The sequence below is a fragment of the Entelurus aequoreus genome, linkage group LG04 (genome assembly GCF_033978785.1).
Source record: "Entelurus aequoreus isolate RoL-2023_Sb linkage group LG04, RoL_Eaeq_v1.1, whole genome shotgun sequence".
Classification (NCBI taxonomy): domain Eukaryota; kingdom Metazoa; phylum Chordata; class Actinopteri; order Syngnathiformes; family Syngnathidae; genus Entelurus; species Entelurus aequoreus.
In genome coordinates this window covers 82,117,839-82,145,057 of record NC_084734.1, presented here as the reverse complement: position 1 = coordinate 82,145,057, position 27,219 = coordinate 82,117,839, and the positions used below count along the sequence as shown (strand labels likewise).

General features: G+C 37.7%; 1 protein-coding gene across 2 annotated transcripts in view; it reads right to left on the bottom strand.

Annotated features, from left to right (window-relative positions):
* The window catches only part of fgf16 (fibroblast growth factor 16), a 52,533-nt gene extending 27,295 nt beyond the window's left edge, over positions 1-25,238 (bottom strand). For both annotated transcript variants that reach the window (XM_062045847.1, XM_062045848.1), the window contains exons 1-2: positions 24,748-25,238; positions 4,634-4,737 (exon numbers count right to left, since the gene is read on the bottom strand). In XM_062045847.1, coding sequence (XP_061901831.1) covers positions 4,634-4,737; positions 24,748-25,174 — 531 coding nt within the window. In that variant the 5' untranslated portion in view covers positions 25,175-25,238. The remainder of the gene's footprint in view (positions 1-4,633; positions 4,738-24,747) is intronic.
* Positions 25,239-27,219: the final 1,981 nt, after the last annotated feature.

Here is a 27,219-nt window from a genome sequence, read left to right as displayed (position 1 = left end):
GCCCTAAAAGACTTGGCTAATAGAGCTCCTGTTTGAGTCAGGTGTCCCCCTTCCTCCCCCAGTCCTTACCTTGGGGTCAAAGCACCAGGATGCCAGACTCTGATAGTAACAATATCTGCACTCTCAACAAAATGGGCGTGCTTCCAGGTAGAAAGGTGGCCTCTGTTTGAAATACTCCCCAGTCGCGGGGAGGGGTACCGGGCCCTGAGAGGCCCCCCAGGTAATGCCGTGGGACACCTGATACACATAACCCTCACATACTCCCCCCCCCCCCCCTTTCTTTGTCTTCATCTCTTTCCTCCCTCTTGAGATAAAACAACTCTGCAGGCAATGACAAAGAGGGGAGATTCTTGTGAAGCAAACAAACCGCTTGCTGCCATATTTAACGATAAAGGTCAATCAAGTTCACCGGCAACACGCCTCCGAAGGTCACTTTAGGATATTTTTTTTTTCTCTAAAAGGCTGAACTTTGATTCCCAAGCTTTTGTGTCTAGTTCCCAGTTTGTCTAAGTAGTGTTAAGATTCGACTTACTGTCGATATGAGGCAGCAGGAAGAGGCGGAGCTACGAGATGAAGTCTGTGAGACTTTTTCAAAGGAACATAATTGTTTTGTCTCTCTGCACTTTCCCATCGAGAAGCCTTGATAGCGCATTAAATCCCACATGATTACGTGTGTATGCTACAAAAAACTTTCTGGGGCTCATAACTGAGCATTAACAGAAAGAAAAAGGGCTTTCTCTCAAGGAAAGTGCATTTTTATACGACCGAGCGCCGGACTTCTCTTAGAAAATAACTTCAAGGCTAAGACTTCTCCAAAATGGTTAACATAGTCATGAATAAAGCAATAAAATCATTCAATAAATCCGCACCATATTTAACACGCGAGTCAAAGATCCTCTATGAAAGCAGTGCACTGGAGGTTTGAGAGATACGCTAATCAAAGATCTTCTATTTAACAGGAAAGCCTTGGTAGCGTTTTTCAACCTTTTTTGAGCCCAGGCACATTTTTTGCGTTGAAAAAATCCGGAGGGACACCACCAGCAGAAATCAGCATATTTTAGTGGCTTTTTCTCTTTTTTTGGTATTTTCCTGTAGCAGTTTCATGCCTTCCTTTGAGCGATATTTCCCGCATCTGCTTTGTTTTAGCAATCAAGGATATTTCAGTTGTTTTTATCCTTCTTTGTGGGGACATTGTTGATTGTCATGTCATGTTCGGATGTACATTGTGGACGTCGTCTTTGCTCCACAGTAAGTCTTTGCTGTCGTCCAGCATTCTGTTTTTGTTTACTTTGTAGCCAGTTCAGTTTTAGTTTCATTCTGCATAGCCATCCCTAAGCTTCAATGCCTTTTCTTAGGAGCACTCTCCTTTTGTTTATTTTTGGTTTAAGCATTAGACACCTTTTTACCTTCACTCTGCCTCCCGCTGTTTCTGACATCTACAAAGCAATTAGCTACCGGCTGCCACCTACTGATATGGAAGAGTATTACACGGTTACTCTGCCGAGCTCTAGACAGCACCGACACTCAACAACAACACATAGTTTGCAGACTATATTTACTGGTTTGCAAAAAATATTTTTAACCCAAATAGGTGAAATTAGATCATCTCCCACGGCACACCAGACTAGTGTGCCGCGGCACAGTGGTTGAAAAACACTAGTTTAAAGGACCTTCTTCAAAAATACTAGTCAAAGATCCTCCAAATGTGAAAAGTGTGCACTGAAGGTATAAGGAATAGTGCAAAATACTTAGTCAGACATCCTCTATGAAAAGAGTGCACTGGATGTTTGAGAGAAACGCTAATCAAAGATCTTCTATTTACCAGGTAAGCTTTGGCGATTTTATGCTAGTCAAATATTCTCTTCATGCGACAGGTGCACTCTTCATTTTTAACGATCTAGTGCAAAAAGGCGAATCAAAGAGCCTCTATATGACAGGAGTGCACTGGTGGGTTTATTTGACAGGAAAACTATGGCGGTTTTAAGGACCAACTGCAAAAACGCTAGTCAAAGACCCTCAAAATGTGACAGGAGTGCACTGAAGGTTTGAGGGTTACTGCAAAAACGCTAGACAAAGATCATCAATTAGACAGTAAAGCTAGGGCGGTTTTAAGGATCTAAAGCAGAGATGCTAGTCGAAGATACTGGTTAAGCGACAGGTGCAAAAACTCATATCAAAGATCCTCTATATGACAGGAGTGCATTGGGGGTTTTAAGGAAACTGATCTGACAGGAAAAATAAGGGGGTTTTAATGACCTATAGTAAAAATGCTGGTCAAATATCCTTTATGTGACATGAGTGCATTGAAGGTTTGAGGTATACTGCAAAAACCCTGGTCAAAGATCCTGTATTATCAATCAATCAATCAATGTTTATTTATATAGCCCTAAATCACAAGTGTATTAGACAGTTAGGCGTTGGTGGTTATAAGGACCAACTGCAAAACCTGCAAAGATCCTCTTTATGTGACAGAAGCCCTCTTCTCTTTTAATGATGTCCCGCAAAAACACCAATCAAAGATCCTCTATTTGACAGACGTGCACTGGAGGTTTTAGGGATACTGCAAAAACCCTGGTCAAAGATCCTGTATTAGACAATTAGGCTTCGGTGGTTATACTGCAAAACCTGCAAAGATCCTCTTTATGTGACAGAAGCCCTCTTCTCTTTTAATGATGTCCCGCAAAAACACCAAAGATCTTTTATTTGACAGACGTGCACTGGAGGTTTTAGGGATACTGCAAAAACACTAGTCAGAGATCATCTATATGTGACAGGCTCTTAGTTTTGATGAACTACTGCAACAACAGTAGTCGAAGGTTCTCTATATCAGTGGTCCCCAACCACCGGGCCATGGACCGATTGGTACCGGGCCGCACAAGAAATAAAAAAAATAAAAAAATTTTTTTTTAAATTAATTTTTTAATTTTTTAATTAAATCAACATAAAAAACACAATATATACATTATATATCAATATAGATCAGACCTGGGCATTGTGCGGCCCGCGGGCCGCATCCGGCCCTTTGTACGTCCCTGTCCGGCCCGCGTGAGGCCAATTATAAATTACAAAATAAATTTTAAAAAGCATCTATTTCGAGTGTGCAATACAACGGTGCTGCTTTTGTTTTGAAAAGCGTTATTTGTATTACTTCCGTGTGGACGTATGCTCGTGCGCGCAGCGGCAATCTCAAATTACAAAATAAATTTAAAAAAACATCTTTGTCGTGCGTGCAATACAACTGTGCTGCTTTTATTTTGAAAAGTGTTATATGTGCGTATGTCCTGTGAGGGAAGGCGCACAGCGACAAGTGATGCCCGCTAAAAAGAGAAAAGTTGATGACGAATGGCGTGTTTTCAACAAGACAAGTAAAGGTAAAGCTGTGTGCTTATTTGTGGTACACACGTTGCTGTGTTTAAAGAATATAGTGTAACGACCTGCTGAAGTAGATGTTGTCTTCTTGAGTTGCGTAAATGAGGAGTGAGGAGACGTGCGTGTGGAAGGAACGAGATAAGTTGAGCTGTGTTAGTATAGCTTGCTCAATAAAAGTTTAAAAAGAGCGTCAGACTTGATGTGCACTTCTTCTGGACGCTACAATTGGTGGCAGAAGTAAAACTTTGCGCATACTGCACTGTTTGTGTGCTACGTCATCGGGAGGTACGTGCCACGTGAGGAGCTCGCCGCAAAGAGAGAGAGAGAGAGAGAGAGAGAGACAGCGTTTACAGGTGCAGCCACGCTGCTTGCCACGGGGGGAATTCCGCCCTCAATGAAGACTCCCAGGTTTGATGGCAAGGCGAACTGGGAGGCATTTCATCCCACTTGTGACATCAATTGTAGCGTCCAGAAGAAGTGCACACCAAGTCTGATGCACTTTTTAAACTTTTATTGAGCAAGCTATACTAACACAGCTCAACTTATCTCGTTCTTTCCAAAAGGAAAACCAATCCTCACTCCTCATTTCCGCAACAGCAACGCTTCCTCCTTCTGCGCCAACCACCTTACAGGCGTACGTGCTACGTTCACGTTTTCTTATCTGGTTAAATAAAGGTTTTACAACAAAGAGGATGCAGGATAAAGTGACAGAAATTGAAATTTTTGTATTGTAATATACATCAGGAAGTGTTGTGTAAGAAAGTGTTAAAAATAAAACCATCAAAAGCCATCTGCTTTTGTATAAAGATAAGTTAGGTTAAATGAAAATATTATTATTATTATCTATCTTACGGTATATCAAAAATAATTTGAGCAAAATTTAATTGAAATATTGTCAGTGTGGCCCTCCAGCAGTGCTCGGGTTGCTCATGCGGCCCCCGGTAAAAATTAATTGCCCACCCCTGATATAGATCAATACAGTCTGCAGGGATACAGTCCGTGAGCACACATGATTGTATTTCTTTATGACAAAAAAATACAATACAATAAAATAAAAATAAAAACCATAAAGCCCCCCCCCGGTCCGTGGGACAAATTTCCAAGCGTTGACCGGTCCGCAGCTACAAAAAGGTTGGGGACCACTGCTCTATTTGACTGGAGGGTACTGGAAGTTTTAAGGATAGTGCAAAAACGCTAGTCAAAGGAACCAAATTAATAATAATTTGGAGTTATTAATAAGTAAACAAAGAGGGTTCTGACTCACCGACCCATAGAGCTCTCCTTTCTCGTTCATGCCGAGGTAGAGTCCGACATCCACGCCTCTGATGCTGACCAGACCGACTGCCAGGCTGATGAACTCCAGGATTCCTACAGAATCAAATATGTTCAATTAGTGTATTCTGCAAATATGCACGGACAAATATCACTGATGACAATTGTGTTTGAATACGTTATGAAATTGCAATTTCAATAATTTTATTGTTATAATAAGTTCAAAGCGATTTCTCTGATTTAAAAAGTCTACTGGACAGACATATGTCTTTTCATGCGCCCATTGTTACTTCCTGTGTTGGTCTCAGAGTGCAAGTAAAAATGTATTTATTGACAAAATGGTGCAGCGGAGGAGTGCACAGAAAATAAATAGGGAAAACACAAAACAAACAAAGCAAAATGATCTTGCATCATACTCTCAGTGTTTTTCAACCTTTTTTGAGGCAAGGCACATTTTTTTCCATTAAAAAATACTGAGGCGCACCACCAGCAGAAAACGTTAAAAAATGTAACTCCACCAGGTCGTCGTGCCTTATTTTGAGTTTGTTGGTGTTTTCCTGTAGAAGTTTCACGTCTTCCTTTGAGCGCTATTCCCCGCACCTGCTTTGTGTTAGCAAGCAAGGCTATTTAACCCTATAACCCAGATGTTTACCTTATCCCAATAAACATCTGCTCAGTCTTTTAACATAAAAGTGTTTGATTGTGAGGCATTAAAAGCCACAAAATGCAACGGGTCCATCAGACCCACAAACGCTGGCTGAGTAACGACAATATGAACGTTGCACGGAAAATTTCTCTGCCAGTTTCTGCATCCCACAGGGATTCTTCTTTTGTGTTTCTGCACCTGCGGTTCCCACACAAGGTTGCAACATTGTTTGTCAACACTGTCTGCTCTCATTTTCTCGCACATTTCACCCTCTCATGTTCTGTGTACCTACACTCTGTCCTCCTCCTATCTAGGCCTGCTGTGTTTGTGTGTGTGTGGTACAGAGAACATCAATTTCCACACTTCTATTACCCCGGGTCCCGTGGACCCGGACATCTTGTATGTAATAGAAATGTGTATGGGGGGTGTATGGTGTATGTGGTCATTAAATATGTATTCTGATATATGTTCTTCACAGAAAATGAGCCAAAGTCAGTGAGTCTCAGTTTGAAAAATTAATTAATTGTATATTTTTCTTTTAATAAAAAATGAAAACGGGTCCCACAAACCCGAACACCACACAAGGGTTAAGTTGTTGCTATCCTTCTTTGTGTGGACATCGTCGATTGCCATGTCATGTACGGGATGTACTTTGTGGATGCCGTCTCTGCTACACACACTGCAAGTTTTTGCTGTCGTCCAGCATTCTGTTTCTGTTTACTTTGTAGCCAGTTCATTTTTACTGTCGTTTTGCAATAGCCTTCCCTAAGCTTCATTGCTTTTTCCTTTCTCTTTTGTTCATTTTTGGTTTAAGCATTACATACACTACCGTTCAAAAGTTTGGGGTCACATTGAAATGTCCTTATTTTTGAAGGAAAAGCACTGTACTTTTCAATGAGGATAACTTTAAACTAGTCTTGACTTTAAAGAAATACACTCTATACATTGCTAATGTGGTAAATGACTATTCTAGCTGCAAATGTCTGGTTTTTGGTGCAATATCTACATAGGTGTATAGAGGCCCATTTCCAGCAACTATCACTCCAGTGTTCTGATGGTACAATGTGTTTGCTCATTGGCTCAGAAGGCTAATTGATGATTAGAAAACCCTTGTGCAATCATGTTCACACATCTGAAAACAGTTTAGCTCGTTTCAGAAGCTAGAAAACTGACCTTCCTTTGAGCAGATTGAGTTTCTGGAGCATCACATTTGTGGGGTCAATTAACCGCTCAAAATGGCCAGAAAAAGAGAACTTTCATCTGAACCTCGACAGTCTATTCTTGTTCATAGAAATGAAGGCTATTCCACAAAATTGTTTGGGTGACCCCAAACTTTTGAACGGTAGTGTACCTTTTTACCTGTCTCCCGCTGTGGTCTGCATTTTGGGATCACAACAAACCATCCTCGTCTCACCCGACACATTACGACTTTTACAACGCAATTAACTACCTGCCGCCACCTACTGATATGCAAGAGTATTACATGGTTACCCCGCCGAGCTCTACATAGCACCAAAAACTAAGCAACGGCACATTATTTGCAGATTATATTTATTGATTTGCAAAAAATATTTTTAAGGGCAATTAGGTGAAGTTGCTTATTTTCCCACAGCGCACCAGACAATATCTCACAGTGGCACAGTGGTTGAAAAACACTGTTCTATGGGGCTGGCATAAGTGAGTATCCTAGTTGCAAAATGGGGCAGGTGCTCAAGCCAGAAGTAAAAAAAGACAACAAAAAATAAAGGTCAAGATATAATACAAAATATAGGAAGCTAATAATAATCAATCAATCAATCAATGTTTATTTATATAGCCCTAAATCACCAGTGTCTCAAAGGGCTGCACAAGCCTCAACGACATCCTCGGTTCAGAGCAAGGAAAAACTCTACAATCTGTCGTCACGTCCGCTTTTCCTCCATACAAACAACTTGCCGGCCCAGTCAAATAATATATGTGGCTTTTACACACACACAAGTAAATGCAATGCATACTTGGTCAACAGCCATACAGGCAACACTGAGGGTGGCTGTGTAAACAACTTTAACGCTGTTAGAAATATGCGCCACACTGTGAACCCACACCAAACAAGAATGACAAACACATTTCGGGAGAACATCCGCACCGTAACACAACATAAACACAACAGAACAAATACCCAGAACCACTTGCAGCACTAACTCTTCCGGGACTCTGCAATATACACCCCCCGCTACCACCAAACACCGCCCCCCACCTCAACCCCAGCCCCCCTTGCTCCACAAGGGAGAGGGGGGCAGAGCAGAAAGGAAAAGAAACGGCAGATCAACTGGTCTAAAAAGGGTGCTCTATTAATGTCCAAACCGTCATGTGGGATCATGTTATGAAATCTGCCTAGCAACAAGTGACCATTCAAACACATGACTTGTTATGAAAACCTTCAAATAGCATGCAGAAAGTGTTTATTTTTAACGAGGTGTTTATTAGCGAGCAAGCCTTTATTTAAAAAGGCGGAACTAATTGTTTCTCACTTGTTTCCTCGCTGCAATTGATAATAGGTGCACCTAGGGGTGTAACGGTACACAAAAATGTCGGTCCGGTACGTACCTCGGTTTAGAGGTCACGATTCGGTTCATTTTCGGTACAGTAAGAAAACAACAAAATATAAATTTTTTGGGGTATTTATTTACAAAATTTGCAAAATCTTCCACCAAAAATATTTTTCTTAGTGGAATATTTGATGTGAAGTAATGGGAACCTTGGATAGGTCAATAATTCATAATAACATTGATTTTGATTCAATATTATGTTTTGAGCAATGACAGTTTGAAAGAGAAAAAACAACAACTTTGTTTTAGTTTAGTTGAGTCTTTATTTGAAGGGACAATGCACAGAAACATTAAAGGCCTACTGAAAGCCACTACTTTATTATTTATATATCAATGATGAAATCTTAACATTGCAACACATGCCAATACGGCCGGGTTAACTTATAAAGTGACATTTTTAATTTCCCGCTAAACTTCCGGTTGAAAACGTCTAGGTATGATGACGTATGCGCGTAACGTCACTAGTAAAACGGAAATGTTTGGACCCTATTGGACACAATACACAAAGCTCTGTTTTCTTCGACAAAATTCCACAGTATTCTGGACATCTGTGTTGGTGAATCTTTTGCAATTTGTTTAATGAACAATGGAGGCTGCAAAGAAGAAAGTTGTAGGTGGGATCGGTGTATTAGCGGCTGGCTGCAGCAACACAACAAGGAGGACTTTGTTGGATAGCAGACGCTAGCGCCGGCGACGTCACCTTGACTTCCTACGTCTCCGGGCCGCCGACCGCGTCGTCGATCGCTGGAACGCAGGTGAGTACGGGTGTTGATGAGCAGATGAGGGCTGGCTGGCGTAGGTGGAGCGCTAATGTTTTTATTATAGTTCTGACGAGGTCCCGTTGCTAAGTTAGCGTCGTTAGCAACAGCATTGCTAGGCTTTGACAGGCGGCACAGCATTAACCGTGTAGTTACATGTCCAGTGTTTGGTTGGGTGTCTCCTGATAGTAGTATTGTTGATCTTCTGTCTATCCTTCCAGTCAGGGATTTATTTATTTTGTTTCTATCTGCATTTGAGACAGATGCTATCACGTTAGCTCATGCTAAAGAGCTTCGTCGATGTATTGTCGTGGAGATAAAAGTCACTGTGAATGTCCATTTCGCGTGCTCGACTCTCATTTTCAAGAGCATATAGTATCCGAGGTGGTTTAAAATACAAATCCGTGATCCACAATAGAAAAAGGAGAGAGTGTGGAATCCAATGAGCCAGCTTGTACCTAAGTTACGGTCAGAGCGAAAAAAGATATCTCTTGAACTGCATTCTAGTCCATCACTCTAACGTTCCTCATCCACGAATCTTTCATCCTCGCACAAATTAATGGGGTAATCGTCGCTTTCTCGCTCCGAATATCTCTCGCTCCATTGTAAACAACGGGGAATTGTGAGCAGCACTACCGCTTGTGACGTCACGCTACTTCCGGTATAGGCAAGGTTTTTTTTTTATCAGCGAGCAAAAGTTGCGAACTTTATCGTCGATTTTCTCTACTAAATCCTTTCAGCAAAAATATGGCAATATCGCGAAATTATCAAGTATGACACATAGAATGGATCCGCTATTCCCGTTTAAATAAAAACAATTCATTTCAGTAGGCCTTTAAGCTCAGACAGATATGTTCTGTACCACATTTTAGCTAAACAGCTCATTTCCATCTGCAGTCCCTGGCTACCCAAATTAAAGGGATACAAAAATCATGCAATAAAATTATGACAATAAAATCATACTGTAGTATGTAATCAAATTTAGAAAAGTCATAAAATGCCCTTTCACGGACACATACTTAATATACAATACAACCACACCTCATTTACATCACCACACAAAGACAATACATTTTATTAGTCAACATTGCAACTTTTTCTAAATTACATTTCACCTTTAAGCTTTTTTATTTCACTTTTGTCATGTTTTTGTTTATTTTAATAGTAATTTTAGAATGTGCCGTGGGCCTTTAAAACATTAGCTGTGGGCCGCAAATGGCCTCCGGGGCACACTTTTGACACCCCTGCTATAGATAATAAAACATTTAATCTGATTAATCTATGGATAAAAAGCAGAGCCTGGCGCCGCATGCGCGTTTATCATAACTCTCTCACTCTCTCTGTCTCTGCCCCTCCCTCACCACACGCACAATTTGTTTTGTTTTTAACCCTTTCCTAACCCTGAACGTACATTGAAAATACACACAACTAGGGCTGTGAATCTTTGGGTGTCCCACGATTCGATTCAATATTGATTCTTGGGGTCACGATTCGATTCAAAATCGATTTTTTTCGATTCAACGCGATTCTCGATTCAAAAACGATATTTTCCCGGTTCAAAAGGATTCATTCATTCATTCAATAAATAGATTTCAGCAGGATCTACCCCAGTCTGCTGACATGCAAGCAGAGTAGTAGATTTTTGTAAAAAGCTGTTATAATTGTAAAGGACAATGTTTTGTCAACTGATTGCAATAATGTACATTTGTTTTTAACTATTAAATGCACAAAAAATATGACTTATTTTATCTTTGTGAAAATATTGGACACAGTGTGTTGTCAAGCTTATGAGATGCAAGTGTAAGCCACTGTGACACTATTTTAATTTTAATTTTTTATAAATGTCTAATGATAATGTCAATGAGGGATTTTTAATCACTGCTATGTTGAAATTGTAACTAATATTGATACTGTTGTTGATAATATTCATTTTTGTTTCACTACTTTTGGTTTGTTCTGTGTCGTGTTTGTGTCTCCTCTCAATTGCTCTGTTTATTGCAGTTCTGAGTGTTGCTGGGTCGGGTTTGGTTTTGGAATTGGATTGAATTTTTATGGTATTGCTGTGTATTGTTTTGTTGGATTGATTAATTTAAAAAAAATAAAAAAAATAAAAATGAAAAAAAAAAATAAATAAAATAAAATAAAAAAAAAAAAAGAAAAAAAAAAAAAATTGATTTAAAAAAAAAAAAGAGAGAATCGATTCTGAATCGCACAACGTGAGAATCGCGAATCGAATTCGAATCGACTTTTTTCCCACACCCCTACCCTGTACCGAAACGGTTCAATACAAATACACGTACCGTTACACCCTTAGGTGCACCATTTAAATCTGCTCTCCAAGCCAGAAGCATACCAGTGTTGACTCAGACCTGACATTCATGTTTGCGCTCGCTGCACGGCTGTGAGATCATGCCGATGCTACAAAAAGTTTCCCTCCTTCTGGGGGTCGCCTATGCAGCGCTACGTAAACATCAAGCGCCAGCTAGTTAGCGGTGAGGAAGCTGAGCCGCGTGCTGACTCGCAGGAAGCTCTGGTGCGGCGTACGTGCGCGTCTGAGGGCGGGAGACAGTCAAACGACAAGCCAGGACGCCGCGATGCAGAAGTTAGTAGTCGGACAGGATCCAGCTGGCAGAGTCCGGCGCGCGGCCACCTGGACCCCATCTTCCCCCGAGCTCACGCGGCATGCCAAACACTGACGGCGTGCCTTTTTAATCAGAGCCACGTCTGACAAAGAGCTCGCATCTGAACGCTAAGTCGAGCCAGAGGCCGACACCAGGACCACCCATCCTCTGCACTGCAAAAACTGAAATCTAAGTAAGATGAAATATCTCAAATAAGGGTGATATTTGCTTATTTTCTGTCTGATAAGATCATTCTTCTCACTAAGCACATTTTATGTTAGAGTGTTTTACTTGTTTTAAGTGTTTTGGTCCTAAATGATCTCAGTAAGATATTACAGCTTGTTGCTGAGATTTGATGACCTATATTGAGTAAAACATGCTTGAAACTAGAATATCAACTGTTGTGTCATCAACACTCACAAGTAGGGATGTCCGATAATGGCTTTTTTGCCGATATCCGATATTGTCCAACTCTTAATTACCGATACAGATATCAACCGATACCGATATATACAGTCGTGGAATTAACACATTATTATGCCTAATTTGGACAACCAGGTATGGTGAAGATAAGGTCCTTTTTAAAAAAAATTATACAATTAAATACGATAAATAAATTAAAAACATTTTCTTGAATAAAAAAGAAAGTAAAACAATATAAAAACAGTTACATAGAAACTAGTAATTAATGAAAATGAGTAAAATTAACTGTTAAAGGTTAGTACTATTAGTGGAGCAGCAGCACGCACAATCATGTGTGCTTACGGACTGTATCCCTTGCAGACTGTATTGATATATATTGATATATAATGTAGGAAGCAGAATATTAATAACAGAAAGAAACAACTAGGGATGTCCGATAATGGCTTTTTGCCGATATCCGATATTCCGATATTGTCCAACTCTTTAATTACCGATACCGATATCAACCGATACCGATATCAACCGATATATGCAGTCGTGGAATTAACACATTATTATGCCTAATTTGGACAACCAGGTATGGTGAAGATAAGGTACTTTTTAAAAAAATGAATCAAATAAAATAAGATAAATAAATTAAAAACATTTTCTTGAATAAAAAAGAAAGTAAAACAATATAAAAACAGTTACATAGAAACTAGTAATGAATGAAAATTAGTAAAATTAACTGTTAAAGGTTAGTACTATTAGTGGAGCAGCAGCACGCACAATCATGCGTGCTTACGGACTGTATCCCTTGCAGACTGTATTGATATATATTGATATATAATGTAGGAACCACAATATTAATAACAGAAAGAAACAACCCTTTTGTGTGAATGAGTGTAAATGGGGGAGGGAGGTTTTTTGGGTTGGTGTACTAATTGTAAGTGTGTCTTGTGTTTTTTATGTTGATTTAAAAAAAAACAAAAAAAAAAACACGGATACCGATAATAAAAAAAACGATACCAATAATTTCCGATATTACATTTTAAAGCATTTATCGGCCGATAATATCGACAGGCCGATACTATCGGACATCTCTACTCACAAGTACAAAACTACTTTTTAAAGTAATCATTTCTTATTTCAAGCATGAAAAAAAAAATCCTGACTTTGACACAATTGTGTCTCATAATTAAAATGGATGACAGCCAAATGGACTTTGCTGTTTTATTTTCAATGAAACAATAGAAAATAGGTACTCATATAGTAGTACAGTTGGCACAGTACAGTAAACTGACAGTTCATATTTAAACATTTAACATGTGACATTTCTAACAATTTTGAACAGAAATAGTTCATGCACATTCAGATGAATTCTTCAAAATTACAATTGAAAAATTTTTGGCCAGGGCTGTATATATGCGCACTAATTGACTGAAAGAGCACGCACTTGGTGCGATGATGTCATGTTGTCGATGGAAAAATGCATTTTTAGACCATATGATTTGCCTGAGCGGCTAGGAGACCCCGAGAGTAACAAGCGGTTGCCTTGTTGACTTTCCATTAAGAACAATAAATTAGTTTTTAGTATAAGTTTGCTGGTTTCAAGAAATGTAATGCCGAGCGCATATCATTATGTCAAGATAATGGCACTAGCATTTACTTCATTTAAGAATATTTTTCAACATATTGAGCAAAAAGGTCTCTTTTTTTTTTTTTTCTACCAAGAAAAGTGCACTTGTTATTAGTGAGAATATACTTATTTTAAGCTATTTTTGGGGTTCATTGCGGTTAGCTCATTTTACTTGTTTTGGACAGTCTTGACAAGCCGAATTTTCTTGTTCTATTGGCAGATAATTTTGCTTAGTTCAAATTAAATACCACAATTTTTTGTATTTTTTTTCTTGTTTTTGAACACTGACTTTTTGTTGTGTGCGCCTGTTTTTTTTTGGGGGGGAGGCTCACGCTGCATGGGAGCCAGCGTCGCTCCGCTCGGGCGTGCACCTGCGTGCTTTGCGCGTAAACGAGACGGGTCTGCAAGCTGCAGCGCGGGCTTGTTTGCGGCGACACCTGCGGCCCATGCACAAAGGGGATTAAGGGTGACGCACGGCACGATATTCACCGGGGACTTGACACCGGTGGGTATTCCTTTAATTGGCAATCAGCCGTGTTGGAACTGCTCTTCGGGTTGAACTAGAAATGGCCACGACACATAAGTGCTTGGGGGTTGTTTGTGTTTTAAATCACACATTAAAAAAAATCTGTTTTTAAAAAGTCCTGTTTTTCCCTACAAGTTGGAAAACGCTTGATTTTGACCACTTTTTTGCCTTTGCTCGTATGGAGACTTACTTTTTATGAATGCACCTACTCAGTGGCGTAGTGGTTAGAGTGTCCGCCCGGAGATCGGTAGGTTGCAGAGGTGGGTAGAGTAGCCAGAAATTGTACTCAAGTAAGAGTACTGTTACTTTAGAGATTTATTATTCAAGTAAAAGTAAGGAGTAGTCACCCAAATATTTACATGAGTAAAAGTAAAAAGTATGTTGTGAAAAAACTACTCAAGTACTGAGTAACTGATGAGTAACCTGTTCGTTTAATGATGACGGCAACAAATAATGCGCAAAAACATAAAAATAGCAATGAGCAAATTCAGAGCCAGGAATATCTCTTAAGCAACTAAAACAATAATGTATATTAAATAATAATACATTAACATAAAAAAAATTAAGGCAAATTGAGCCACAATAACTTAACAGCACCATAGGCTCAGTAGGCAGAGATTACAAAGGAAAATAACAAGTTAGCCTTTACGCAAACCATAAACTGATAGGTGTGGACTGCATCTGGGAACACACTGATTGGTGTTTCTATGCATGTGTGTGTGTGTGTGTGTGTGTGTGTGTGTGTGTGTGTGTGTGTGTGTGTGTGTCTATGAGGCAGCAGTGCGTTAATAAATGTCCCCACACGATGTACATTTGACAGTGATTCATAGCAGGGAAGCTAACATCAGCCTACGGTGACAGCCAAAATATCTACTAAGGTTACTTATCGCGATGTGCTCCCTCAAATTTGACGTTGAGTTCATGTAAGCTTAAGCTTGTTAATCATGTGACCGCCTGGCTCTGTTTGATTGGTGACACGGAGTCGAACGTCACCAGCGACTGTATTTGATTGGTGAAACGCAGGCATGCGATAGATCCTACTTTGAAGGTCTGTCTGACAAACCAAAACAAACAAAGCGTGCATTAACAGATGGATAAAAATCAGTAGCGAGTAGCGAGCTGAATGTAGATAAATGGAGCGGAGTAAAAGAAGCGTTTCTTCTCTATAAATATACTCAAGTAAAAGTAAAAGTATGTTGCATTAAAACTACTCTTAGAAGTACAATTTATCCCAAAAGTTATTTAAGTAGATGTAACGGAGTAAATGTAGCGCGTTACTACCCACCTCTGGTAGGTTGTGAGTTCAAACCCCGGCCCAGTCATACCAAAGACTATAAAAATGGGAGCCATTACCTCCCTGCTTGGCACTCGGCATCAAGGGTTGGAATTGGGGGTTAAATCACCAAAAATGATTCCCGGGCGCGGCACCGCTGCTGCTCACTGCTCCCCTCACCTCCCAGGGGGTGATCAAGGGGATGGGTGAAATGCAGAGGACACATTTCACCACACCTAGTGTGTGTGTGACATTGGTACTTTAACTTTAACTTTAACTGCACCCGACACTTATTTTAAAAAACTGGCTACTCTATAATAGGGTTGTACGGTATACCGGTATTAGTATAGTACCGCGATACTAATGAATCATTTTCGGTACTATACCGCCTCTGAAACGTACGCACGAATCCCGGCATCAAAATGTAAACAAATGCCATTGGTGGATCTACACCTAACATCCACTGTAATGATACCAAGTACAGGCACGTATCTAGTCGACTCTACTATGATTAGGTCGATATTTTTTGGCATCACATTATCTTCTTTCGTTTTTTGAAAATTCATATTATGTTTATAAACTGAGGAAATATGTCCCTGGACACATGAGGACTTTGAATACGACCAATGTATGATCCTGTAACGACTTGGTAGCGGATTGATACCCAAATGTGCGGTATCATCCAAAAACTAATGTAAAGTATCCAAACAACAGAAGAATAAGTGATTATTACATTTGAACAAAAGTGTAGACGGAACATGTTAAAAGAGAAAGTAAGTAGATTAATAATTCATTTTCTACCACTTGTCCTTAATAATGTCGACAAAATAATAGGTGTATAAATGACACAATATGTTACTGCATATGTCAGCAGACTAATTAGGAGCCTTTGTTCGTTTACTTACTACTAAACGACAAGTTGTCTTGTATGTTCACTATTTTATTTAAGGACAAAATTGCAATAAGAAACATATGTTTAAAGGCCTACTGAAACCCACTACTAGCGACCACGCAGTCTGATAGTTTATATATCAATGATGAAATCTTAACATTGCAACACATGCCAATACGGCCAGGTTAACTTATAAAGTGACATTTAAAACTTCCCCGGAAATATCCGGATGAAACGTCGCGGTATGATGACGTATGCGCGCGACGATGTCAGAGTAACGGAAGTTATGGTACCCCGTAGAATCCTATACAAAAAGCTCTGTTTTCATTTCATAATTCCACAGTATTCTGGACATCTTTTGCAATTTGTTTAGTGAACAATGAAGGCTGCAAAGAAGACAGTTGTAGGTGGGATCGGTGTATTAGCAGCGGACTACAGCAACACAACCAGGAGGACTTTGTTGGAGCGCTAGCCGCGCTAGCCGCGATAGCCGCCGACCTCACCTTGACTTCCTACGTCTCCGGGCCGCCAAACGCATCGGGTGAAGTCCTTCGTCCTTCTGCCGATCGCTGGAACGCAGGTGAGCACGGGTGTTGATGAGTAGATGAGGGCTGGCTGGCGTAGGTGGAGAGCTAATGTTTTTAGCATAGCTCTAAGAGGTCCCGTTGCTAAGTTGCTAAGTTAGCTTCAATGGCGTCGTTAGCACGGCATTGTTAACCTTCGCCAGCCTGGAAAGCATTAACCGTGTAGTTACATGTCCACGGTTTAATAGTATTGTTGATTTTCTATCTATACTTCCAGTCAGGGGTTTATTTTTTTGTTTCTATATGCAGTTAAAGCACGATGCTATCACGTTAGCTCGTAGCTAAAGCATTTCGCCGATGTATTGTCGTGGAGATAAAAGGCACTGAATGTCCATTTCGCGTTCTCGACTCTCATTTTCAAGAGGATATAGTATCCGAGGTGGTTTAAAATACAAATCCGTGATCCACAATAGAAAAAGGAGAGAGTGTGGAATCCAATGAGCCAGCTTGTACCTAAGTTACGGTCAGAGCGAAAAAAGATACGTCCATCACTGCCTCTCAAGTCCTTCACTGTAACGTTCCTCATCTACGAATCTTTCATCCTCGCTCAAATTAATGGGGTAATCGTCACTTTCTCGGTCCGAATCTCTCTCGCTCCATTGTAAACAACGGGGAATTGTGAGGAATACTAGCTCCTGTGACGTCACGCTACTTCCGGTGCAGGCAAGGCTTTTTTTTATCAGCGAGCAAAAGTTGCAAACTTTATCGTCGATTTTCTCTACTAAATCCTTTCAGCAAAAATATGGCAATATCGCAAAATGATCAAGTATGACACATAGAATGGATCTGCTATTCCCGTTTAAATAAAAAAAAAATCATTTCAGTAGGCCTTTAATGTACACTAAGATTTTTTGTTAAAATAAAACTAATAATGCCATTTTTTTTGTGGTGCCCTTTATTTAGAAAAGTACCGAAAAGTATCGGGAAAACAATACTCCATAACTGCTTTACGTTTTATTACAGGTTGTGGCAACCTCGTCCACCACTGAGTTTAGTATACAACTATCCACCTTTGTCACTCGGCAGATTTTCTCGATGGATGCTTTTTATACGAACCCCAAAACCAGTGAAGTTGGCACGTTGTGTAAATCGTAAATAAAAAACAGAATACAATGATTTACAAATCCTTTTCAACCTAATTGAATAGACTGCAATAACAAGACACTTAACGTTCGAACTGGAAAACGTCGTTATTTTTTGCAAATATTATCTCATTTGGAATTTGATGCCTGCAACATGTGTGGACGTCGTGTCCTCCGGAACAAAGAGGAAAAGAACCATCCGGATTGTTATAGGCGCAAAGTGTAAAAGCCAGCATGTGTGATGGTATGGGGGTGTATTAGTGCCCAAGACATGGGTAACTTACACATCTGTGAAGGCACCATTAATGCTGAAAGGTACATACAGGTTTTGGAGCAACATATGTTGCCATCCAAGCAACGTTACCATGGACGCCCCTGCTTATTTCAGCAAGACAACGCCAAGCCACGTGTTACATCAACGTGGCTTCATAGTAAAAGGTACTAGACTGGCCTGCCTGTAGTCCAGACCTGTCTCCCATTGAAAATGTGCGGCGCATTATGAAGCCTAAAATAGCAGAAGGGAGACCCCCGGACTGTTGAACAACTTAAGCTGTACATCAAGCAAGAATGGGAAAGAATTCCACCTGAGAAGCTTTAAAAATGTGTCTCCTCAGTTCCCAAATGTTTACTGAGTGTTGTTAAAAGGAAAGGCCATGTAACACAGTGGTGAAAAATGCCCCTGTGCCAACTTTTTTGCAATGTGTTGCTGCCATTCAATTCTAAGTTAATGATTATTTGCAAAAACAACAAGTTTCTCAGTTCGAACATTTAATATCTTGTCTTAGCTGTCTATTCAATTGAATATGAGTTGAAAAGGATTTGCAAATCATTGTATTCTGTTTTTATTTACCAATTATACAACGTGCCAACTTCACTGGTTTTGGGTTTTGTATGTAAATCACCTCTTGGTCTGGTTCCCCCTTATTTGTGTTCTTTTCTGTGTGGAGACTCCAGTCGCTACAGTTTAAGGTCACAGGACATCCTTGGCGTGTTTTTTCATAGAGCCAACACAAGTCTTTGTAAAAAAAAAAAAAAAAAAAAAAAAAAAAAAGGCATCAGATTTGCTGCTCCATGGTCATGGAATGACTCACAGAAAGGTCTGAGGTTACCTGAACTCATCACTTTGGGGGAATGTCAATCCATTTGAAAGAATGGAGAAACAGTTGCTATTGGGCGTTGTTTTGATGTATTGATGAAACTTGTGTTTGCTGCCCTCTTAGCCAGGTCACTCTTGCAAAAGACATTTCAATGTGAATGAGTTTTTATTCCTGGTAAAATGAAAGGAAAATGACTTGCTGCACTAGCAAAGACCTCATGAGGTTGCATTCATTGCACACACAAAATGTTATTGTAGTGACATGAATATAAGACGACTGCTTTTTTAGACCAAATACTTTTGTTAGCTATACAATTTCTGTTTTTTAGCTACTTTTCTCTGGTGTGTGTGTGTGTGTGTGTGTGTGTGTGTGTGTGTGTGTGTGTGTGTGTGTGTGTGTGTGTGTGTGTGTGTGTGTGTGTGTGTGTGTGTGTGTGTGTGTGTGTGTGTGTGTGTGTGTGTGTGTGTGTGTAAGTGACAGGAAGAAAAGCTCTGACAGGTCAGTAATATTGTAGTGACACAAATATAAGATGCCAGCACCTGTTTTTGGAAACATACTATTTCAGACAAAGTTTTTTTTTAGCTATCTTTCTCTGTTGTGTGTGTGTGTGTGCGTAAGAGACAGGAAGAAAAGCTCTGACTGGTCGTCAATAATGTAGTGACATGAATATAAGACGCCAGCACCTTTTCTTTTGAAAAATACTTTTTACAGACAAGATATTTTTCTTGGCCACTCCCCATTTTTTAGCTACATTTCTCTGTTGTGTGCGTGCGTAAGTGACAGGAAGAAACGCTCTGACTGGTCATTTATACTGTATTGCAATTACATGAATATAAGACGCCTGCACCTGTTTTTGGAAAAATACTTTTCTAGACAAAATATTTTTTTTAGCTGCTCGACAGTTCCTGTTTTGTTTTTTTTAGGATACCTTTCTCTGTTGTGTGTGTGTGTGTGTGTGTGTAAGTGACAGGAAGAAAAGCTCTGACAGGTCACTAATATTGTAGTAACACAAATATAAGATGCCAGCACCTGTTTTTGGAAACATACTATTTCAGACAAAGTATTTTTCTTAGCTGCTCGGCAGTTTTTTTTTTTGCTAACCTTCTCTGTTGTGTGTGTGTACGTAAGAGACAGGAAGAAAAGCTCTGACTGGTCGTCAATATTGTAGTGACATGAATATAAGACGCCAGCACCTTTTCTTTTGAAAAATACTTTTTACAGACAAGATATTTTTCTTGGCCACTCCCCATTTTTTAGCTACATTTCTCTGTTGTGTGCGTGCGTAAGTGACAGGAAGAAACGCTCTGACTGGTCATTTATACTGTATTGCAATTACATGAATATAAGACGCCTGCACCTGTTTTTGGAAAAATACTTTTCTAGACAAAATATTTTTCTTAGCTGCTCGACAGTTCCTGTTTTTTTTTTTTTAGGATACCTTTCTCTGTTGTGTGTGTGTGTGCGTGCGTGTGTGTGTGTGTGTGTGTGTGTGTGTGTGTGTGTGTGTGTGTGTGTGTGTGTGTGTGTGTGTGTGTGTGTGTGTGTGTGTGTGTGTGCGCGTAAGTGACAGGAGGAAAAGCTCTGACTGGTCATTAATATTGCAGTGACCTGAATATAAGACTCCAGCACCTTTTTTTTTTTTTTTTTTGAAAAATACTTTTTAGGACAACATATTTTTCTTAGCCACTCCCCATTTTTAGATATATTTCTCTGTTGAGTGTGTGCGTAAGTGACAGGAAGAAAAGCTCTGACTGGTCATTGATACAGCATACACCTGTTTTTGGAAAAAAATACCTTTTCAGACAAAATATTTTTCTTAGCCGCTCCCCATATTTTAGATATCTTTCTCTGTTGTGGATTTGTGCGTAAGTGACAGGAAGAAAAGCTCTGACTGGTCATTAATACTGTATTGTAGTTACACCTGTTTTGGGAAAAAATATTTTACAAACAAAATGTTTTTCTTAGGCACTCCCCATATTTTAGGTATCTTTCTCTGTTGTGGGTGTGCGTAAGTGACAGGAAGAAAAGCTCTGACTGGTCATTAATACTGTATTGTAGTTACACCTGTTTTGGGAAAAATTATTTTACAAACAAAATGTTTTTCTTAGGCACTCCCCATATTTTAGATATCTTTCTCTGTTGTGGGTGTGCGTAAGTGACAGGAAGAAAAGGTCTGACTGGTCATTGATACTGTATTGTAGTTACACCTGTTTTTGGAAAAAATAATTTTACAAACAAAATGTTTTTCTTAGCCACTCCCCACTTTTTAGATATCTTTCTCTGTTGAGTGTGTGCGTAAGCGACCGGAAGAAAAGCTCTGACTGGTTAATTGATAATGCATTGTAGTTACACCTGTTTTTGGAAAAATACTTTTTCAGACAAAATATTTTTCTCAGCCCCTTCTCATTTTTTAGATATCTTTCTCTGTTGTGGGTGTGCGTAAGTGACAGGAAGAAAAGCTCTGACTGGTCATTAATACTGTATTGTAGTTATACCTGTTTTTGGAAAAATACTTTTACAAACAAATTGTTTTTCTTAGCCACTCCCCATTTTTTTAGATATCTTTCTCTGTTGTGGGTGTGCGTAAGTGACAGGAAGAAAAGCTCCGACTGGTCATTGATAATGCATTGTAGTTACACTTGTTTTTTGAAAAATACTTTTTCAGACAAAATATTTTTCTTAGCCAATTCCCATTTTTTACATATATTTCTCTGTTGAGTGTGTGCATATGTGACAGGAAGAAAAGCTCTGACTGGTCATTAATACTGTATTGTAGTTACACCTGTTTTTTGGAAAAATATTTTTACAAACAAAATGTTTTTCTTAGCCACTCCCCATTTTTTAGATATATTTCTCTGTTAAGGGTGTGCGTAAGTGACAGGAAGAAAAGCTCCGACTGGTCATTGATAATGCATTGTAGTTACACCTGTTTTTTGAAAAATACTTTTTCAGACAAAATATTTTTCTCAGCCGCTTCCCATTTTTTACATATCTTTCTCTATTGAGCGTGTGCGTAAATGACAGGAAGAAAAGCTCTGACTGGTCATTGATACTGTATTGTAGTTACACCTGTTTTTGGAAAAATACTTTTTCAAAAAAAAAATTTTCTTAGCTGCATTTTTTTTAGCTACCTTTCTCTGTTTTGTGTGCGTTCGTGCGTGTGTGTGTGTGTGTGCGTGCGTGTGCGTTCGTGTGTGTGCGTACGTGCGTGTTTGTGTGTAAGTGACAGGGTGAAAAGCTCTCACTGGTCATTTGTCTTTTAAACCCCAAATATAAGACAAGTTGTTGTCCTATCTTCACACCAAGAGTATCTTCTATGAATAAAAATGTGTTTCATAGTAATTCAACTACATTATCATTCATTTTAAGTGTAAAAATAAGCTGTGTATTCATGCAACACTCAATGTTTCAAGCAATCAATGTTTATTTATATAGCCCTAAATCACAAGTGTCTCAAAGGGCTGCACAAGCCACAACGACATCCGCGGTTCAGAGCCCACATAGGCAAGGAAAACTCACCCCAGTGGGACGTCGATGTGAATGACTATGAGAAACCTTGGAGAGGACCGCATATGTGGGTGACCTCCCACCCCCCTCCTCTAGGGGAGACCGAAAGCAATGGATGTCGAGTGGGTCTGACATAATATTGTGAAAGTCCAGTCCATAGTGGATCTAACACAGTAGTGAGAGTGACTACTTTGCATTAGCTAAAAATCATTTTAATTGCATAATGTGTATTCCACATATAAGACAGGGGTGCACAAACTTTTTCACTAATGGTCACATACTGGAAAAAAACAAAGGAAAAAGCTACTTTTTAAATATATTTTATTTATATATATATATATATATATATATATATATATATATATATATATATATATATATATATATATATATATATATATATATATATATATATATATATATATATATATATATATATATATGTATATATATATATATATAAATATATTAGGGCTGCAACAACTAATCGATTAAATCGATTAAAATCGATTATAAAAATAGTTGGCAATTAATTTAGTCATCGATTCGTTGGATCTATGCTATGCACATGCGCAGAGGCAATTTACTTTAAATTTTTGTAATTTTTTTATTTGTATTTTTATTTTTTTTATAAACCTTTATTTATAAACTGCAACATGTACAAACAGCTGAGAAACAATGATCAAAGTAAGTATGGTGCCAGTATGCTGTTTTCCCCCCACCCCAATAAAATACTGGAAAAGATAGAAATGTAGTTTGTCTCTTTTGTCCGATTATTAATCGATTAATCGAAGTAATAATCGACAGATTAATCGATTATCAAATGAATCGTTAGTTGCAGCCCTAATATATATACTGTATATATATATATATATATATATATATATATATTTATATATATATATATATATATATATATATATATATATATATATATATATATATATATATATATATATATATATATATATATATATATATATATATATATATATATATATATTAGGGATGTCCGATAATGGCTTTTTTGCCGATATCCGATATTCCGATATTGTCCAACTCTTTAATTACCGATACCGATATCAACCGATACTGATATCAACCGATATATACATTCGTGGAATTAACACATTATTATGTCTAATTTGGACAACCAGGTATGGTGAAGATAAGGTACTTTTAAAAAAAATTATAAAATAAAATAAGATAAATAAATTAAAAACATTTTCTTGAATAAAAAAGAAAGTACAACAATATAAAAACAGTTACATAGAAACTAGTAATTAATGAAAATGAGTAACATTAACTGTTAAAGGTTAGTACTATTAGTGGACCAGCAGCACGCACAATCATGTGTGCTTACGGACTGTATTCCTTGCAGACTGTATCGATGTATATTGATATATAATGTAGGAACCAGAATATTAATAACAGAAAGAAACAACCCTTTTGTGTGAATGAGGAGGCAGGTTTTTTGGGTTGGTGCATTAATTGTAAGTGTATCTTGTGTTTTTATGTTGATTTAATTAAAAAACAAAAAACAAACAAACAAAAAAACGATACAGATGATAAAAAAACGATACCGATAATTTCCGATATTACATTTTAACGCATTTATCCCTACTATATATATATATATATATATATATATATATATATATATATATATATATATATATATATATATATATATATATATATATATATATATATATATATATATATATATATATATATATAAAATATATTTAAAAAGTAGCTTTTTCCTTTGTTTTTTTCCAGTATGTGACCATCAGTGAAAAAGTTTGTGCACCCCTGTCTTATATGTGGAATACATTATGCAATTAAAATGATATATTATATATATTACATTATGCAATTAAAATTATATATATATATATATATATATATATATATATATATATATATATATATATATATATATATATATATATATATATATATATATATATATATATATATATATATATATATTTACATTTTTGTTAAAAAGTTTGAAAAATGTTTTGTATATATTTAAAGACAAAGCTTTGTCTTAGGTCACTAGTTTGAAACTATCCATCCATCCATCCATTTTCTACCGCTTGTCCCTTTTGGGGTGGCGGGGGGTCGCTGGAGCCTATCTCAGCTCCAATCGGGCGGAAGGCGGGGTACACCCTGGACAAGTCGCCACCTCATCACAGGGCCCACTAGTTAAAATGTAAAAAAAAACAAAAAACATTTTTTTTCTCCACATTTTTAATGTTTTTTTAAATTGATGTTATGTTTGTTTTTAAGACGAACCGCATTTGCTGCATGACTTTTTAAATCAACACCCAAAAAAGGAAAATATTCCTATTGAGAATCCTGAATGAAATAAGATATTTTTGTTTTGGCACCGTGCAAACCCATTTCATGGCACAATGTGCCCTGCTCAACGGGCCCCCGGCACACATCCAATGCACCATCATAGAGTGTGAAAAACACGCACCAAACCTGCTGTGGTCCTGCCTGGTCCCGTGCACCGTCCCATTGGGGAATATCTCCAGCTGGAAGCCGGTCCTGCAGTACAGCTGCCGCCGCCTCAGGATGCCTTTGAGGTGGCCAAAGTCTGTGGGCGACCCCCGCTGGAGCCTGCCTTCGATCTGGCCCAGGCGCTCGCTCAAGCCCGGCGGAGTGGTGGTCTCTGGCTGCAGGGCCACATTCCCGAAGGCAGGGAAAGTCTGTAAATCCAAGTCGAGCGCTCCTCCGAAAGTCCCCACCTCCGCCATGGCGTGCGCGGCTGTCAGGTTCAGCGACAGCATCGGGGAGAAAAAAAAAAGGTTGCAAAGCGAGGAGAAGAAGATGACAAAAGCAAGTCCTGTGATGAGTGCGCTAATGGAAGAAAAGCGTGGATTATATACATCCTCCACTCGCATTCTCCTCACTCTGGCCACGCCTGGCTGGCATCTTCTTCTTACGCGCACCTCACTGCGTGCATGCGTGGGCCTCCCCCCCCCCCTGCAAACTTGTGACTTGTTACAAGTTCCCCCTGGAAGCTCCACGGAGAGGAGGGAAGTGGGCCGTGGAAGCCTTCGTGAGAGGACACGCCATCACTCCACGCAGTCTGCGGGCTTTTCTGAGCGTGTGGTTAGGGCGCGCGCCTCCTGCTTTCCCAACAAGATGATGCGTGCGTGTATTCTCGCTGCTGGCGCGCAAGTGTCAGTGGCAGCAACTGTGGAGCTTCTCATGCAAGACTTTTCTCCTCCTCCTCCTCTTGTTCCTCCTCCTCTTCCTACTTCTCCTCCTCTTCTTTGGAAGCAGGTGCTTCCTCGCCCCTACGCGCAACCTTCGCAATGTGGCGTGCAGCCACTAAATATATTTCATCCAAATAATTGTATTTTTTTTTCGGTTTATTTATTACACTTTTATTGTACACCTGATTGAGAAAGACATTTTTTCCCCCAGAAAGTTATTTTAATAATGTACTTTTAAAATATATATTTTTAAATCACTCTTGTTCCAATACTTCAAGAAATAAGTGCAATTTGATTATTTTTATTGTAATATTTTTGAAAAATATTTAGTATTTATTTTTGTACTTGAAAAACACATTATGTTTACCATACTTAAATGAGAACAAAACAATTATTTTATTTATTTAATCATTTATGTATTTATTATTATTATTTATTATTTATTATGTACGGAGCCCCTAAAGGGACATGGGAATTTTTTTTTTTTTAGACATGTATCTCGTGCGCACGAGAAAGTATCTCGTGGCCACGAGAAACTTTTTATACAAAAAATAAAAAATAAAAAAATAAAAAATTTTTTTTTTTTTTTTTTTTTTTAATAAAAAGTTTCTCGTGGCCACGAGATACTTTCTCGTGCGCACGAGATACATGTCTAAAAAAAAAAAAATTCCCATGTCCCTTTAGTAAGTATGTATTATTTAATATTTATTTATTTTATTTTATTTTTATGACACTTAAATGAGAGCAATACGATTATTTTATTGTAGTATTTTTTTCTAAATGCATTTACTATTTATTTAAAAAAACAAAACATTATTATTTTTACCATACTTAAATGAGAACAATACAATTATTGTATTTATTTATTATTTATTGTATGTATTTATTTATTATTATTTATAATTATTATTTATTTATTTATGTATTTTTATTTTTATTTTTTAAATTGTTCTAATTTTTAAATTTTTTTATGACACTTAAACAAGAACAATACCGTTATTTTATTTATTTATTTTTAATTTTTATGACACTTAAATGAGAGCGATGCAACTATTTTACTGTAGTATTTTTTTCGAAAAGGACTTACTATTTATATTTCATTCTTATGCTTGTTTTCATTTTTTCATTTTTTAAAATCACTCTTGTTCCAATACTTAGAGAAATAAGTCAAATTAAATTATTTTTATTGTAATATTTTAGAAAAATATGTAGTATTTATTTTTGCACTTAAAAAACATGATTATTTTTTTACCATCCTTAAATGAGAACAATACAATAATTGTATTTATTTATTTATTTTTAATTTTTATGACACTTAAATGAGAGCAATACAACTATTTTATTGTAGTATTTTTTTCGAAAAGCATTTACTATTTATTTTTTATTCTTATGCTAGTTTTACTTTTTTCATTTTTTAAAATCACTCTTGTTCCAATACTTAAAGAAATAAGTCAAATGAAATTATTTTTATTTGTAATATTTTAGAAAAATATGTAGTATTTATTTTTACACTTAAAAAAACATGATTATTTTTACCATACTTAAATGAGAACAATACAATTATTTTATTTATTTATTTATTTTATTTTTATGACATTTAAATGAGAGCAATACAATTGTTTTATTGTAGTATTTTTTTCTAAAAGCATTTACTATTTATTTGTTATTCTTACGCTTGTTTTACTTTTTTCACTTTTTAAAATCACTCTTGTTCCAATACTTAAAGA